General features: G+C 40.9%; 1 protein-coding gene and 1 long non-coding RNA gene across 4 annotated transcripts in view; one reads left to right on the top strand and one right to left on the bottom strand.

Moving 5' to 3' along the window:
- Positions 1–15,657, top strand: part of LOC110399964 — a 239,234-nt gene that overhangs the window by 63,465 nt on the left and 160,112 nt on the right. The gene's annotated exons all lie outside the window — the stretch shown is intronic.
- Positions 1,869–9,306, bottom strand: LOC110399953 (lymphotactin-like). 2 transcript variants are annotated; one of them, XR_002439494.1, is made up of 4 exons: positions 9,101–9,306; positions 6,345–6,462; positions 5,344–5,608; positions 1,869–3,017 (listed from the first exon to the last, which is right to left on the bottom strand). XR_002439494.1 is itself a non-coding variant. In XM_021399468.1 (3 exons), the coding sequence occupies exons 1-3, from the start codon at positions 9,168–9,170 to the stop codon at positions 5,503–5,505; spliced, it is 294 nt and encodes a 97-aa protein (XP_021255143.1). In that variant the 5' UTR covers positions 9,171–9,306; the 3' UTR covers positions 4,721–5,502. The 2 variants fall into 2 exon arrangements, 1 of the variants encoding a protein (XP_021255143.1); XM_021399468.1 differs by lacking the exon at positions 1,869–3,017 and having other exon boundaries at positions 4,721–5,608.

The raw sequence follows: 15,657 nt of genomic DNA, 5'->3' as shown, positions 1-15,657 counted from the left end.
TTTCTAGCATAATAAAAATCTTGAAATGGAGGTCCACAGTATTTTACAGGTCCTCATGAGAGATGCTGTGCTACAAGGCTTTAATAAATCAAGCCCCAACAGGCCAGTACACTAGAAAGGGCACCCTAAGGATAGTATCAGGTGAATTGGCAGCTCATGCTGTGGCAATTCCTGTTGAGGGTTCGTTTATTGGTAGGATTAGGCCTGGAATCAGATTGGAGCCCTAGTAACAGTCATTTTCTTATTGCACAGCACAGAGAGGTGCTAAGCAATGTTGGTCACCAACACTGAGGATAAGGTAGCTCTACCAGTCTGAGTGGCTGGCATGGGGGAGCTGGCAGCAGGGTGGACATCAAGAAGCAGGTGTTTGGAAAGACTTTCCCCGCTGAGAAGCATACAGAAGGCTCAGGAAACAAGAGACAGGGAGAAACTTTTATCTGTCTCAACTATTGTGAGACTAAATGTAAAATGGCTTTTATGGCCTTTTTTTTTCCCTCTAGTTTTTAGGAACAGAATGCAAGAAATAATTAATATAACAATCAGCCCAAATCAAGTGACAGCCACTGCCCAAGAATGAAAAATTAAGTCAGTAGCAATGAAAGACACGTCTGTGTATTTCTTGAGTCTTTTTCTTGTGTCTTGTGACAAGACTAGCCTTTTTCTTTGCATAATGAGCACTTAATAATTCAGTCTGGAATCTTTTATTCAAAGACCCAAACCAAGGCAAAACAAAACCTGTCTAGGAAAGGGCCTGCTGTACAATCCTATTTTCTGTGATATCTTTGAAGGAATAGAGTAGAGGAAAGAAGGAGAACTTCATCCAGAGCACGTGCTCTGGAAATGACTCAGATGAACCTCTCGAAGTTGGGAGGTTTGTTTAAATTGCCATCACATACTTGATATTGGGATAGTTACTCATTGTTTCAAAAAACATACTTCTCAGCCTTCCTGGAGATCAGGTTCTTGGTTTGCTCTAGTCATGTTCTAGGTAGGATCTCATGGCCTGATGTATACTCTAACTGTGGTGAAATTATGAGCAGAAGAGTCTGCTTGCCATACTTCCTTTCCTGTTTGAAATGTTGAAGCATGCAGGCAGACTGTACAAATATGGAAATACTGTTTTTTGTTAGTGTGAACCTGCAGGCTCAATTTTTTAAATATTTTTTAGACCAGACAGTGAGAAGGATCAGGAAAAACAGTTTTTCTTCACTGCTTGGGTGTTAGCTGCATGCTGTTTCTTCTCTGCTGCCTATAACTTTTAAGTGAAACGGGGAAGGTAAGCCATGAAAACAGAATATTTTTGAAATCTTCTGTGCGGCCTCTGTAGGAGTTGTCCCAGCAGGTCTGTTCCCTTGTTCTCCGATCTCCTAAACCAAAGTACAAGTTGAAGGCATGGATGGCTTGATAGGATGTGGTGGGAAACAGCAGACATAAATAGCTCTTAGTAAGTGCACAGGCATCACAGTAAGCAGTAAGGGAAATCAGCAGAGTGCCCTCGGAACAGAACAAGTATTGCTGCAAGAAGAGCCTTAGTCATACCTAGAGAGCAGACAGGTTTACTGGAGTGTGCAACAATGATGACGCCTGTTGTAGCACTGTACGCTCTTACCACTCCATGCAAATCAAATGCCCAGCTAAAACTTGTATTCTGGATTACTGACAACCACTTGCAGCGTAGTGACGTTATTGGTTCCTAAAAATTCACTAGTGGAAGCTTAGGGGCTCCAGGTTTATGGCACATCTTTTAAGCCTCTACTACTTCGAGGTAATGAGAAACTTGCCCTAAGACATGTGCAACAAACAGAAGTAATAACCCAAGGGAGAAAGTGAGCTGTTAAAAGACTTAATAAGAACTCAATGGCAGCTAATTCATACTTCTTTCTCTGTAACAACTCGCTGCCACTGCTTTTCTATTTGTTATTTCCCTACTTTTCCCCTTGCTTTCTACTATACTGGCTTACCATGAAATTTGAATTAGTGTCTTTTGCAGAAAACCCCAGTAACTTGGGTTAAGTAACTAATTCATTTGCAATTTAAATACGAGGTTTAACTTTCCAAAAATCCATGTGATGCATTGCTCCACAAGGGAGGAGACAAGGAAAGTATTTGTATCTCCTGAATTACTATGAATTTCATGTCATGGAATAATATTTGGCAGAGTAGCCTCATTGATGCATTAATATTTGTACAGAGGTACTTAGTCCTCTTTTTCTCACATAGAGTCTTGAACAATCCGTTAAAATATGATTACCTGGTGAAAAAATAAATAATGGAGTCTGAAGGCATGCAAAAAACGATCAAGGAATCAGTTCATCACTGAGAGTTTGAGTGTTATAATGATGGTTTCGGTGAGAGTTGATTGTACTTGTAAATTTAACTTTCCAGTTCCATAATTAGAAGCAAACAGTGAAAACAGTACCACTGCAGTTACGTAAATTTGTTGCCCAGGAAGTATATTTTATGCAAAAACTCCCATGCACAGGGAGATAGTGTGTCCTTACTCCCTCTGAAGATGGTGAAGTTATAAATGTCTAGAGTACTTGAGGGTTTGTCCACTGTGTTATCTGCTGTTTTTTTCCCTGCTAAAGGTCTGTATACAGCATATCTCTTCCATCACTTCGGGGTGGCAGAAGAGAAATGATTGAGTTGTTTCAAATACTGTTGTTCAGTGCTCTACCATGTGTATTTGGAGAGTCCTCTCTGGCAAAGGGAACCACAGTTCTTACAAAAGGAGTCAAAGAAAATCAGTGTTCATATTACTGGACTAAGTCTAGCAGAGGATGAGCAGAAAGAGAAGCAGTTACCATGTTCCCTACCTCACTTGGAGAAGAAATGAGTGGGCAGCCAGGTGCAAGGAGGACATCAGCACAACCACAGCCCCAGATCTTCAAAAGTACCTTGAAGCCTTCAGTTTTTCCTAGTGAGATGTTTCCTAAGAATGTTAGAGACTAGGACTCGCCTCCAACACAGCAGCAGCACTCTAGTTCTTCATTTTGTACTTGCCTTTTTGTGTGTCTCTGTGAGAGAGTGAGAGAGAGAAAGAGGTTTTAGGAATATTTTCTATTCTTTTTAAAGCAGTTTGAGAGCCTCCGGGAAAAGAACTGGGCAGGAGCAATACTATTACAAATAAACCTCAAGGTTATATGCAGCTAGAGATGATAAAAAAAGCACAGACCTGGAAATTACAGTAAGGACTGGGGTAAGAAATAGGCAGGGAAAGACAGAAAAGTCCCTGGGGTTTAGTGGCCTGGTAGAAATAGATGCGGAATGTACTAGCCAGCCATAATAATTTTCTCCCAAGAAGTGCAGATCATTGCAGATCTTGCAATGTATAACAAACAAAATGCAATTAAGAAGGATGATTCATTCTTATAAACTATTATTAATTAGTTCATGAACTGTGATGAGCAGATTTAAAATATTCATTGCTATGCGATGTTTAATTAATATATCCTCAGGTTGTGGTTCTCCAAATCAAAAAAAATTATATTCACTTAGAGATTAATTCCAGGATAAGATACTACTAAGTATGAGCTTTAAAGTCCTGCTTGCCAGAAGCATATTTTAAGTCAGTTCTTATCTCACAAGTGGGAGCAGATTGTATTTGTCTGAAACAACATACCACAGGGATACTTTTAAAGGTAACCTTGTTTTGTAGTCTGCTAATATTCTGGTAATGGAGAAGAGAACATAAGTGTTTCTGTTGTATATAATGTGAGGGATTGGGGTCTTCATTTAGGCAATGCAAAATGAAGAAAGCTGATTTATACATTGCCATGTTCGAGAAACATCTCAGTATTGCTTTCAACCTGTAAAGCTCTTCTTCCCAGGCTTGTAGTAACATCTATTCTATTTTCTAGCGCAGTTGCTGAGAACTTCAACTCTGTTTTGTAGTGTAACATATGCAGTCAGCTTTCTCTTCCCTGCCTGAGCAGTACAACTGCTGTAAAACCTCTGTCCCACACAATGAAAATTGAACACATCTCCCTTCATAGAACTAAGCCGTGACAAGACTTTAGCCATAGGAGAGAAATTTTATGTGCAAATATGACCAGAGCTGAGAACTGTTAGGACTGGCTTTTAGAGGAACGTGATCTTCTTTCTATAGCGTTGTTTGGAAGTGTTGTAGTTTCACGTGTATCACTGAGGGTTTCATTTTTAGACACAATAGAGGCTACGCACATGTGCAGTAGAAATGTTGTGCCCAAAGTCTCTATGCTTATACCTCTCCTCCAGCCCTCAAGTTCCCTGAACATCAGTTTTCTCTCTTTACCCAAAGCTCTTGTGTGTCTGCTTCTGATAATGTGAGGCTCATCACTGGGTTGTTTGAGGCCTGACTTGAAGTACGTAAACTTTGGAAGAGGTGTTGTCTCAAGTAAGGGGTTTTACAGCTGAAATGTGATATAGAAAGTCCAGAACCAGATTACTTGAGGGGGAAGTAGTGTCAGCTCTTGCTGGCTTGCCCAAAATTCCTCACATTTGAGCTATCAACTCAGTACATGTTTCAACAGGCTTAGTCCGCACTATGTACAAGCAGACAACTGTATGGTCTGATGTGAGGCTTACAGTAACTTTATTGAAATCCAAAGTATTGAAATTCATCAGTAAAATATATTGATTTAAAAACAACAGACATCTATAAATACTTTGTTTTCTGGGCAGAGAATTCATATGAGTTGTTGAAGCATCAGTGCCAGCCATGGTTTGTTCATGCTTATTCTGAGAAAAACACAGGGGAAAAAAAAAAACAATGACTTTTTTCTCAGTTCTGTTTCAAATGAAGGTGTAACTGAAGTAACCTAATGAAAATCAGTGAGTAGGGTAAGTCTTCCAAAGTACAAGTCTGAATAGAGTTGTATTCTTAAAGTTGCCCTGAATTGCTCCAGGTCATCCTTTGGTGGCAGTATCTGTATATCACAGTGGCCTGAACCTAAAATCAGAGCCACGAGTGGAATACTGCATGTGAAAATAGAAAGCCCAAGGATCTCCTTCTGAATATTGCACTGCTCAGGTGATAGCCTGACACATGAGATCAGCTTACTTATAGTTTATGTAATTTTGAATAACCTAAAATCATATAGAACCTTTTGAATCTTAGCACTCGCTCCAGAACACTGAACCCCTATCAGCGTGGTGGTCTACACTTTTCCATCTCTGTGAGAGGTAATTTTCTTCTCTATAACATGTGAAACCATCTGCTGCTGTTCACCCTTAAATCCTCTACTAGTCAGGATTGCAAGGATGAGAAGATACCTACATTCAGTTGTAAATAAATATTGACAAGCATTTCAGACAATAAACAGTGTAACAGAGTCCAGCTATAATTTGAAGAAGTCTGCAGACCTTCAAGCAGTGATTAATTGATTCCGATGAGTTCATGTTTGTTCAGAGAATTTATTGCCAATAGGAATTACAAGCAGATACCAAGGCTTTCTTCCCTGTTGTGTGTGGCAGTGGTGACTATTTCATTTTTTTGGCCTCAGATGCTTGCCAAGGACAGGATTATCTTCTCTTGCTAGTACGTCTTTTGTCTATTCTCTTCATAGCATTCTGCACCCATTTCTGATCGGGATGTACACAGATCTTGATACCATTTGAGGTGATAAACCTGCAGGGGGAAGGAAAGCCATGCAGCCATTAAGTTCTGGTCTCCAAAGCCAGGTTTGCTGTTCTGTTTGTTTTTATGCAGAGCATGAGTAGTGTGGTAAAACTGTATTGTGTGTTAGAATTTGTAATAGTTACTTGGCCTAACAACAGCTAGCAATATCAGTTCCCTATTAGTGGCATGGCTATATATGTAATATATATGGTCACGTGCATATATGCTGATATTTAATTTAAAAAGTCACATACCTCATAATCTGAGAATTTATGTGAAATTGTGATGCACGTTAACTTCCTAGGAACAGATATGTTGGATTTGTTTAGAAACCATGTGTGAGATACAGAAGCCAAACACATCTCCTTACCAGGTGTTACAGTTATTCCAAACTGTTCCACAGGACCCTTCCCCTTGGCTCGGTTCAGTGTCCTGGGGTTCTGGTTCTGCCCGAAGGCCTTTCTGAGATTTCTTTAACCTTCTGGGCAGAAAGATGTAGCTGTCCAGTGAGGCTTCTGACAGCTTTTGTGAGCAAAAATTGTCTTCAGACTCTCTGTTATGCCACCTTTTGCCTATCACCTTCTCAGTAGGTGACTGACTGCTTCACAGGGATTTGGAAGGGTAACCTGAACTAGCCTGAGTTTGCAAGTTGGGCTGTAAAGTGTCTTCTGATGCATTTTCCCTTCTTGATGGTAGCTTGTTTACATGGATGAGTCTGGAAGTGGGCTGTGCATTAGATACTTACATGATAGCTTCTACTGGAACTTTCTGCTTTTCATAGCTGACAATACTTCTGATGTCCACTTTCTGCGCAGATAGATTTACGCAAGACAATTTGCGCATTGACTGACTTGCAACGCTCCCTACAAGGGGAAGAACAGATGAATGACAAAGACAGTCAATACTATATTCACATTTTAACCATAAAAACATCTTCTACATTATGAGTTCCAGCTGATTTCCAGCTATGGTTTGAATATGAGTGTCTCATGAGATGTGCAGACAATACCAGTGATAGAAGAGAGCTCAAGCTGTCTTTTGTGAGACATCCTACTGTCTAAAATGTCATTGGCATCTTCATAGTTAAATCTGTATCATCTACACACAAGTGCCTACATGACATAGTGCATCTTTCCTGGATAGATTTTGAAATATCATCTGAATGTGGTTCAGTATTACTGCTTCTGCTATCCAAGTGAAGGAAAAGTAAGTAAAGTCTCTTGTTATGCAATAGGCATCCAAAACTAGCATTTAAAAACATACCAGAACACAACAGCGCACATACCAACTGCTGAAATAGAGGAGATGCAACTGGTCAGAGTTCTGACTGCATTGCTTACTGTTGCTGCAAATCTAGTATCAGAGCCAATAGTTTGCTACCCAGTCCCCCTCTTTCCTCCAACATTTGCATATGTTTCAGGGAAATGCAATTGTGATTAATAAGGAGGCAGTATTAGTATAAAGTTCTCTGGGCAGCTGTCACATTACATAGTAATAATGAGTAATGGCTGCTTAAGTGAAGTGAAGTATACATATATATTACCGGAAGCTTCTGCTGATTTTCCTTCACCCATCAAAGATGGGTTTGGAAAGGCACAACAGGACAAACAGAATGCGGCTATATTCTGAGATTTATTCTTGAGGAATGTATAGAGAAACTGGCTTGAGAAGCCCAAGAGTAGTTCAGGTACAATTTGCTAACCATAACATCTGCCTCAAATAATCTTATTATCTGTGAGCTTTTGTTTATTTGAAATAGTTTCAGCATGCAGTCAGCAAACACGTTAGTCTACAGAGAGGCTGCAGCAAGGCCAGTGTATAGCTACTGGCAGAACTGCTAATTCCTGGGTTTTTCTTTGCCTGAAGGAGTATCTTCTGAGCTTGCATTTGTCAGAAGCAGTGCCATATGTTTTCTTACAGTTCAGTACAAGAACATTCCTTACTGCATCCCTCAAACTGCTTTTTCAAAGTGTAGTATTAAGGAGCTTAACAGTAGCTGAACAATCCTTATTACCCCTGAAGATATCAGCTATACTAAATCCTTAGTATCCCTTCTTCTACTACATCATTTCCAGGGAAAATGAGTAAGGAATAACACAAGGAATACTAGCAGAGCTTCTCTAAAATTGAGAACGAGTTCAAACCATACATCCTGGAGCACGACAGTACAAACTGTCAGTATGTAGCACTTAGCCACATGTTGCTGAGATGAACAGCAGCAGCATCAATCAAAATATGAGAACGTAGCAAGATCTGGCTCTAGGGGCACTAAGACAACGTACTCAGCATGTGGATACATAATTTTGTGAATGCTTAGCAGGTCTCAATTTGGTTTTCATGTGGTTTTGTGAAGTGTGTTTATATCAGCATGTTTTTGTGGGTTTGCATATGGCTTGCATGAGTGTTTTCTGTGATTTTTCTGTGCATGAAGCTAATTGTGTAAGTGTGCTACATGTAGTACATTTACATGATACGTGTGGTCTACTCTGAAAGTCATGGACATAGACATCACTAGGTGCAAACTCATTTAGAACATAGCTAATAAACATGGTTCATTTCAGTGTGCGTAAGTGATCTCCTACAAGTTGTTAAATTGTATGAAACCTGGAGGTGAGAAAACCTTGTATAAATCCCTTGCTTTCCTTGCGCTGTTTTTCTTATGTGTTCGTACCAAAATATTTGTTTAGAAACAAGCAAATATTCCTTATGTGGAACAGAACTGGAAGAACTTCTAACAGTTCGGGGCATCAAAATTGTTTATGACTATATGGTCTGAGGTGGTTAAATAAAAATTGAAAAAATATATATGATAGAATCACAGAATTGTCTGAATTGGAAGGGACCATTAAAGGTTATGTAGTCCAACTCCCCTGCAAGGCACAGGGACACCAACAGCTAGATCATGTTGCTCAGAGCCCTGTTCAGCGTGACCTTAAATGTCTCCAAGGACAGGGCATCTACCACCTCTCTGGGCAACCTGTTCCAGTGCCTCACCACTCTTATTGTAAAAATCTTCCTCCTTATATCCAGTCTAAATCTCCCCTCTTTAATTTTGAAACCATTTCTGCTTGTCCTATCACAAAAGACCCTGCTAAAGAATCTGTCCCCCTTTTATATATATATATATATATGGAAGTTGTATGTCTAGAAAAAGGAAAGGAGTAAATCTGAAATTAATTCAAAAAATAATTTTCATAAAATGTGATTATCCATATGGTATCAATGAGGTTAAAAGACATTGCATCTTCAAGATTTCATGGTTTTGAGAGAGAAGGCACAGAAACTCTCCTTGCATTGAGGTAGAAGCCAAGCTATTAATCAACGATACGTCAGATGAAATCTCCCATCTCTCTCTGCTTTAGCCCCTTTCCTTGGAGCTATGATCTGGATTTCTTGCAAGTTTGACCTCATGAATCAGCTCTGTCTGAGAATGAATCCTGCCTAATTCTTCAGGCCAGTAGTGCAGTGTGGAGCAATCCCTTTCATAGGCTGTACACTTACCTTCTGTTGTGTGCAGAGTGAAGATGCCAAGCCAGACTATGACCAGGATACCTGTGGTATGGAGTTTCATTGCTGGTGGCTTCTCTCTCGAGGCGGAGAAGAAAGTGGTTATGGTGAGGCACCTTTCACAGAGCTTATATATTGTAATTCGGTGGTCAGTTCTTGTGTTCACTCTTGGGGCGTCATGGTGGCGTTGAGTGCAAGTGGAAAAAACTGAGTGGCAGTACTTTTTCTGGTGACAGAACCACCTCCTTTCCCCCACCCATTCTTCACTAGCCCCCCTGTGAAGGCTTTTCCTGCTCAAACCCCACTGTGGTTGCACTTGCTTCTGTGCTGCAAGTTAGGTTTACTTCAAGCTGCAAAAAGTGAGAGCTCTTGTTCTGTAGTGGAAACCTTTCACAAATGTTCCTGTCCTTTCACGCCTCAAGCTACAGTGCTGCAGCTAAGCCTGACCACAGAGGTACAGAATAACATTCAGGCTTACCTCTGACCAATGGACTGCTTGAAAAGGGAATTGTGAGCTAATGGATGATGGAAACAGGAACAATTCGGCTTTTTCCATAGTAGCTGTACATTGTTCGTCGCTTTAACGTATAACTTAAGATGCAACTTTGGAGTGCTGTCAGTCCCATCTCCTGTGTGTGTTGGAGCTTGCCAAATCTGTTTTCTCTGCAATTTCGTGTCAAAGCAGATACTGCTAATGTGCTGGGAAAAGGAAGAATGAGTATACTTTTATGTATAGAGCCAGTTCCACTAACTCTCCTGCTAGTCATCCAGAACTATGTTACAGTGGCTTTAAAGAGGAATAAGAATTCATTAAGTCTAATTCTTTTCATATTATGGTCTCTCTAACACAAAGAAAGGAGATAGAAAAGTAACTAAGCCATCAGGCATAGTTCACAGGAGAGAGGGAAAAAGTTCACTGCGCTTCTGTGTAAACATGGTGTCAGTTACAGGCCTGTCAACTTGTTTTTCCACTTAATTCCTCTGTCAAAGGTGTCCTTTTACACGGTCTGTGTAGTCAAATTACCCAGTGTTGTGTGTACTTCCTATGTTGTGGCAAGGCGGTCTGGGTTACTGGACAGCGCTGTTGCATGCCAGAGGTTTTGCACCTGCGAACATTTTCCAAGCATGCTGTGGAACTCCAGGCAATACATGTAGCGCTGCCTGAGCTGACATCATTGTCTGGAGCCTCTGAAGAGAAAACTCCCTTCGTGCCCAATAGAAAAAGCCACACACTTCAGGCCTACACAGACCCAGCTGGGTCTACTATCAATAGGTGAGAACCAGGCTGTCTGATGCATGAGACGGAATGCAGTGGTTTAGAACAGCTGCCAGCACAAAGCATGGAGCAGATGCAAGTCTGTTGTTTCATCTCAGCAAGTTACTTCCAGCTTTGCAAGTTCTTGAGAACCTCAGTATAAATTGCTTTATATGGGGAAGTACAGCCCTTCCCTAAGATTGCTCAGGAAAATTAAGATGGAGCAAAGAAGTGAGCTCACATGTTTGGCTCCTAGGCTGTAGTGGCTAATCTGTAAGCCCAGGAACAGCTTGTAGCTCTTACAGCTTCTTTAAGAACACACTACTTGGATTACTTGCACATACATGTGCAGTATTTGTTCCATACAGTTTGATTCTTTCATCTAATATGTGCTATGCAATAGCATTTTAGGCAAAACTAATGGAAAAAGTAGACTGTAAGCAGATGTGAGATAGTTGCTGCTTTTTTTGAATGACTGTTAAATCCACTTGTAATACCGTTGTAATTTTCAACAAAACAGAAAATTGTCCCCAAAGCTTTGAACCAAAGCTTCAACCCAGAGCACCTAAAGTCAGTGTCTAATGCCACACAGAGGAGTAGTTGCACTGACCTTAGCCATGCTGCTGGAGAAACTTAATGTTAACTGTTTGTCCAAGCACTGCTGCTGAACACTGCCTGAAATAACTCTTTGAAGGAGATATTTCAACTTGTTGGTATGTGGCAGCTTTGAGATGCAAGATAGCAACCCTGTCATCGATGATGGATTTTTTTCCATGCTAAGAGAGGGGATGCTCCCCCACTTCTCACTGATATGGTGCATACGTGTATGTATAGACTCACTGATACTGCACCCACAGCTCTGAATGAAAGGGTCACCAGCTGTCCTGAATATGAACCAGCTCAGAAAAAGACCCCCTTTCAGTAGCTCTTGCAGTTTGTAGGTTCATCCTTGAGGCAGTGTTAGAAAGCTTGTTCCTTCTTCATTTTTTTCACTGTTCTTGAGGTGGGATGGAAAAATTGCTTTGTGACAAGTTTTTTCCCATCTTCGTATTTCTTGTTTGCTGTGGCCTCCAGGGCTGTCCTTCTGTGAGCCTGATGTATGTCCAGTGAAGTGTGTTTTAGGGAAGAGCTTAATGAGGTGGAGTCCTCAAGCCTTGTGAATATTTAGTGATCTCTGATGATGCAATGTTGTATAAAACTCACTGTTTCACATAATTGAATACTATTGTGGTTCTCCAAAAGCTAAATGCAGGATGATCAGATTTCTGGTCTTTCTAGTTTCTTGCTGCTAATTCATACTAAAAAGAACACTAATAAGTGCCCAGAGGACTTTTCCTATTACTGCTTCTCAGCTCTAAGTAAGTTGAATGCTAATGATAATTCTCCCAGGCTTGAGTGATTCTTGTGTGGCTTGTCTATCATAGGATGCTTTCAAAGCATGCTGGAGTGAAAAGATAATTTGTAGCTTGTGATAAAGCTATGGATAAGTATGATTTTGTAGTTTTTTGATTGTACAGTCTGAATTATGGATAAAGATGATTAATTTGACCATGATGGTTGGTTCCCAAACTCTTGGCTACAGGTCTGATGTTTTGCATGCTATGATAGCTGCCCTTCCCCTCTCTGCTTTATCTCATGGTCTGCACGTATCCTTTTTGCCTAGGGAGAGCAGGTGCCTACAGTGGATAGTGCAGGTATGGATGTGTAGATATATCAGTATGTAACCTCTGGAGCCTACTCAGCTATGGAAAACCATAGGCCTTGAGTTCATATCTTAGGCTTCCTATAAAATGTGGGGAGAAAACCAGTTACCTACAACTGGAACCCAGGGTTCTAGAAGATGGCCAGTAAATGCCAAAAATGAGATATTTAGGGTTGTGAGAACAACTGCTTCTGACTGGGACCAGCAGTCCTGAGGCTTTTCCTGGAATGCTGCTCAAGCTGCTTTGCCAGGGCACAGACAGCTGGGCATGATGCAGTGGGGTACTTCTCTTTGCTGACTACATGTTTTGGGTTAGAGCTTCTTCAGGATGCCTGAGAGCCAGTTTCAAACTTTTCCTACACATAAAGAGACTCCCTCAGCTTATGTCTCCCTATAGTAAAAGACTTTAGGTTAGAGGTTGTAAGATGCTGTCTGATTTTCCAGTCTGAAATATTTCATGTTTTGAATTGAATAAGTTAGTAAATATTATCTGATGTAAAGAAGGCAAGGAACAGCTGGGTCAGGCTCTCATGCAGAATAGAGGAGAAGTCAGCTCTCATCTCTATTCCAATGAGTACTGACTGTCAACATTCACCATTGACTGTGTTAGCTCTGACAGCAGCAGCAGCAATCCAGATTAGACACAAGCCTGGGAGAGAACAGCAACAGCAAACTCTTGCTTGAGATGCTCAAGGGCTCTCCACAGCCCTTCAGCAATTCAAAATGAAAGAAAACTGGTTTATATATTCCCATATTCCAGAAACATCTCAGCATTGCTTTCAACCTGTAAAGCTCTGCTTCCCAGGCTTGTTGCAACATCTACTCTTTTTTATAGTGTAGTTGCAGAGAACTTCAGTAACATAGCATTGTTCTACGTAATGAAGGCTCAACAACCTGCCTCGTCTCTGTTTTGAAGTCTAACATATGCAGTCAGCTTTCTCTTCCTTGCCTGAGCAGTACAACTGCTGTAAAACCTCTGACCCGCATAATGAAAATTGAACACATCTCCCTTCGTAGGACTAAGCCGTGACAAGATGTGAGCCATAGGAGAGAAATTTTATGTGCAAATATGACCAGAGCTGAGAACTGTTAGGACTGGCTTTTAGAGGAATGTGATCTTCTTTCTGTAGCATTGTTTGGAAGTGTTGTAGTTTCACGTGTATCGCTGAGGGTTTCTGTAATGAAAAGCCCATGTTTTAGACACAATAGAGGCTACGCACATGTGCAGTAGAAATGTTGTGCCCAAAGTCTCTATGCTTATACCTCTCCTCCAGCCCTCAAGTTCCCTGAACATCAGTTTTCTCTCTTTACCCAAAGCTCTTGTGTGTCTGCTTCTGATAATGTGAGGCTCATCACTGGGTTGTTTGAGGCCTGACTTGAAGTACGTAAACTTTGGAAGAGGTGTTGTCTCAAGTAAGGGGTTTTACAGCTGAAATGTGATATAGAAAGTCCAGAACCAGATTACTTGAGGGGGAAGTAGTGTCAGCTCTTGCTGGCTTGCCCAAAATTCCTCACATTTGAGCTATCAACTCAGTACATGTTTCAACAGGCTTAGTCCGCACTATGTACAAGCAGACAACTGTATGGTCTGATGTGAGGCTTACAGTAGCTTTATTGAAATCCAAAGTATTGAAATTCATCAGTAAAATATATTGATTTAAAAACAACAATGGATATTTACATATACTTTGTTTTCTGGGCAGAGAATTCATATGAGTTGTTGAAGCATCAGTGCCAGCCATGGTTTGTTCATGCTTATTCTGAGAAAAACACAGGGGAAAAAAAACCCAGTGACTTTTTTCTCAGTTCTGTTTCAAATGAAGGTGTAACTGAAGTAACCTAATGAAAGTCAGTGAGTAGGGTAAGTTTTCCAAAGTGCAAGTCTGAATAGAGTTGTATTCTTAAAGTTGCCCTGAATTGCTCCAGGTCATCCTTTGGTGGCAGTATCTGTACATCACAGTGGCCTGAACTTAAAATCAGAGCCATGAGTGGAATACTGCATGTGAAAATAGAAAGCCCACGGATCTCCTTCTGAATATTGCACTGCTCAGGTGATAGCCTGACACATGAGATCAGCTTACTTATAGTTTATGTAAGGTTAAGTAATCGTAAACTCATATGTAATTTTGAATAACCTAAAATCATATAGAACCTTTTGAATCTCAGCACTCACTCCAGAACACTGAACCGCCATCAGCATGGTGGTCTACACTTTTCCATCTCTGTGAGATTTAATTTTCTTCCCTATAACATGTGAAACCATCTGCTGCTGTTCACCCTTAAATCCTCTACTAGTCAGGAAAGGAAAGCTACCTGTTTCACAGTCTTAGTATCTGTGCGCTTTTCTCTGTTTGAACTAATTGCAATGTGCAATCAGCAAACACATTATCCTGCAGAGGGGCTGCAGCATGGCCAGTGCATGGCTACTGGCAGAATTGCTAATTCTTGGGGTTTTGTTTGCCTGAAGGAATATCTCTTCTGAGCTTGCATTAGTCACAAGCAGCACCATATGTTTTCTTGCAGTTCAGTACAAGTACATACTGTCTCATTCCAATTATCAGAACGAGTGGGGAGATTCTTTGATATACCTGGAGGGAGACTGAGACACAAGCTAGATCAAATGCTGTCCAACTAGTTTATTATCAGTTAAAGTGATGGAGAAGGGAAAAGCTAGTGATTATTACAAATTAGGGCGATAGGGAAGGGAAGGGAAGTGATCAGAAAGATAGGAAAAGAGCAAAAATTATGTAAAGCAGGGATAGTCACCACCAAGGATCCAGTGGTGTCTCATTGTGTGCCATTCGGACGATCCAAGACCAATGCAGGAGTAAGGGCACAGGGGGAGGTTTCAGCAGAATGGCTGGCCTTAGGCAGCAAGCAGGTAAACAGTAGGCAACCAACAGCGGGTCTTGGAGAAGCAGGCAGGTCTCATACTAGCAGGCAAGTATCACGCCACAAGGTGTCCGATATTGGGCACACCCCTCCTTGGATGTAGATGCCTTTTTTTTAATCTTTGTCTGCCAGTGCGGTATTCCTGGGCACTTAGGTTAAAGTCCTGCACAGCACCTGTTGGCATGCAGGTTCTCTGGATGGTTATCTCCCTTGAGATGTACCCACAAAAGGCTGTTCATTGGCCATTTAGCAGCTGCTTCTCTCTGGCAGCTGCTTATCTCTCACTGCCCTTGGCCTGCAAGTCTTCAGAGAAAAGATTTCTTGGGCTTGTCCATCTGTTGAAGTTGTCCAACAGCAAGCTTTTAGACAAAACTGCAGAAATAGTCTCTTAGGCATTCCTTACTGCATCCATCAAACTGCTTTTTCAAAATGCAATATTAAAGAGCTCAAAGGTAACTGAACAATCTTTAGTATCCCTGAAAATATCCCTTATACTAAGCCATTGGTAAATCTTTAGTATATCTTCTACTACATCATTTCCAAGGAAAATGAGTAAGGAATAATGCAAGGAATACTAGCAGAGCTTCTCTAAAATTGAGAACAAGACCAAACCATACATCCTGGAGCACGACAGTACAAACTGTCAGTATGTAGCACTTAGCCACATGTTGCTGAGATGAACAGCAGCAGCATCAATCAAAA

This window comes from Numida meleagris, chromosome 1 (genome assembly GCF_002078875.1).
Source record: "Numida meleagris isolate 19003 breed g44 Domestic line chromosome 1, NumMel1.0, whole genome shotgun sequence".
Lineage (NCBI taxonomy): Eukaryota > Metazoa > Chordata > Aves > Galliformes > Numididae > Numida > Numida meleagris.
This window is presented reverse-complemented; position numbering and strand designations above follow the sequence as displayed.

What these genes read in the sequence shown, in the direction of transcription:
- LOC110399953 (XM_021399468.1), bottom strand. Translation starts at nt 9,170, where the DNA reads ATGAAACTCCATACCACAGGTATCCTGGTCATAGTCTGGCTTGGCATC. An exon ending in CACTCTGCACACAACAGAAG is followed by an intron (nt 6,463 to 9,100) that starts GTAAGTGTACAG and finishes TTCCCCTTGTAG; the next exon opens with GGAGCGTTGCAAGTCAGTCA. An exon ending in GTTCCAGTAGAAGCTATCAT is followed by an intron (nt 5,609 to 6,344) that starts GTAAGTATCTAA and finishes TTCCCCCTGCAG; the next exon opens with GTTTATCACCTCAAATGGTA.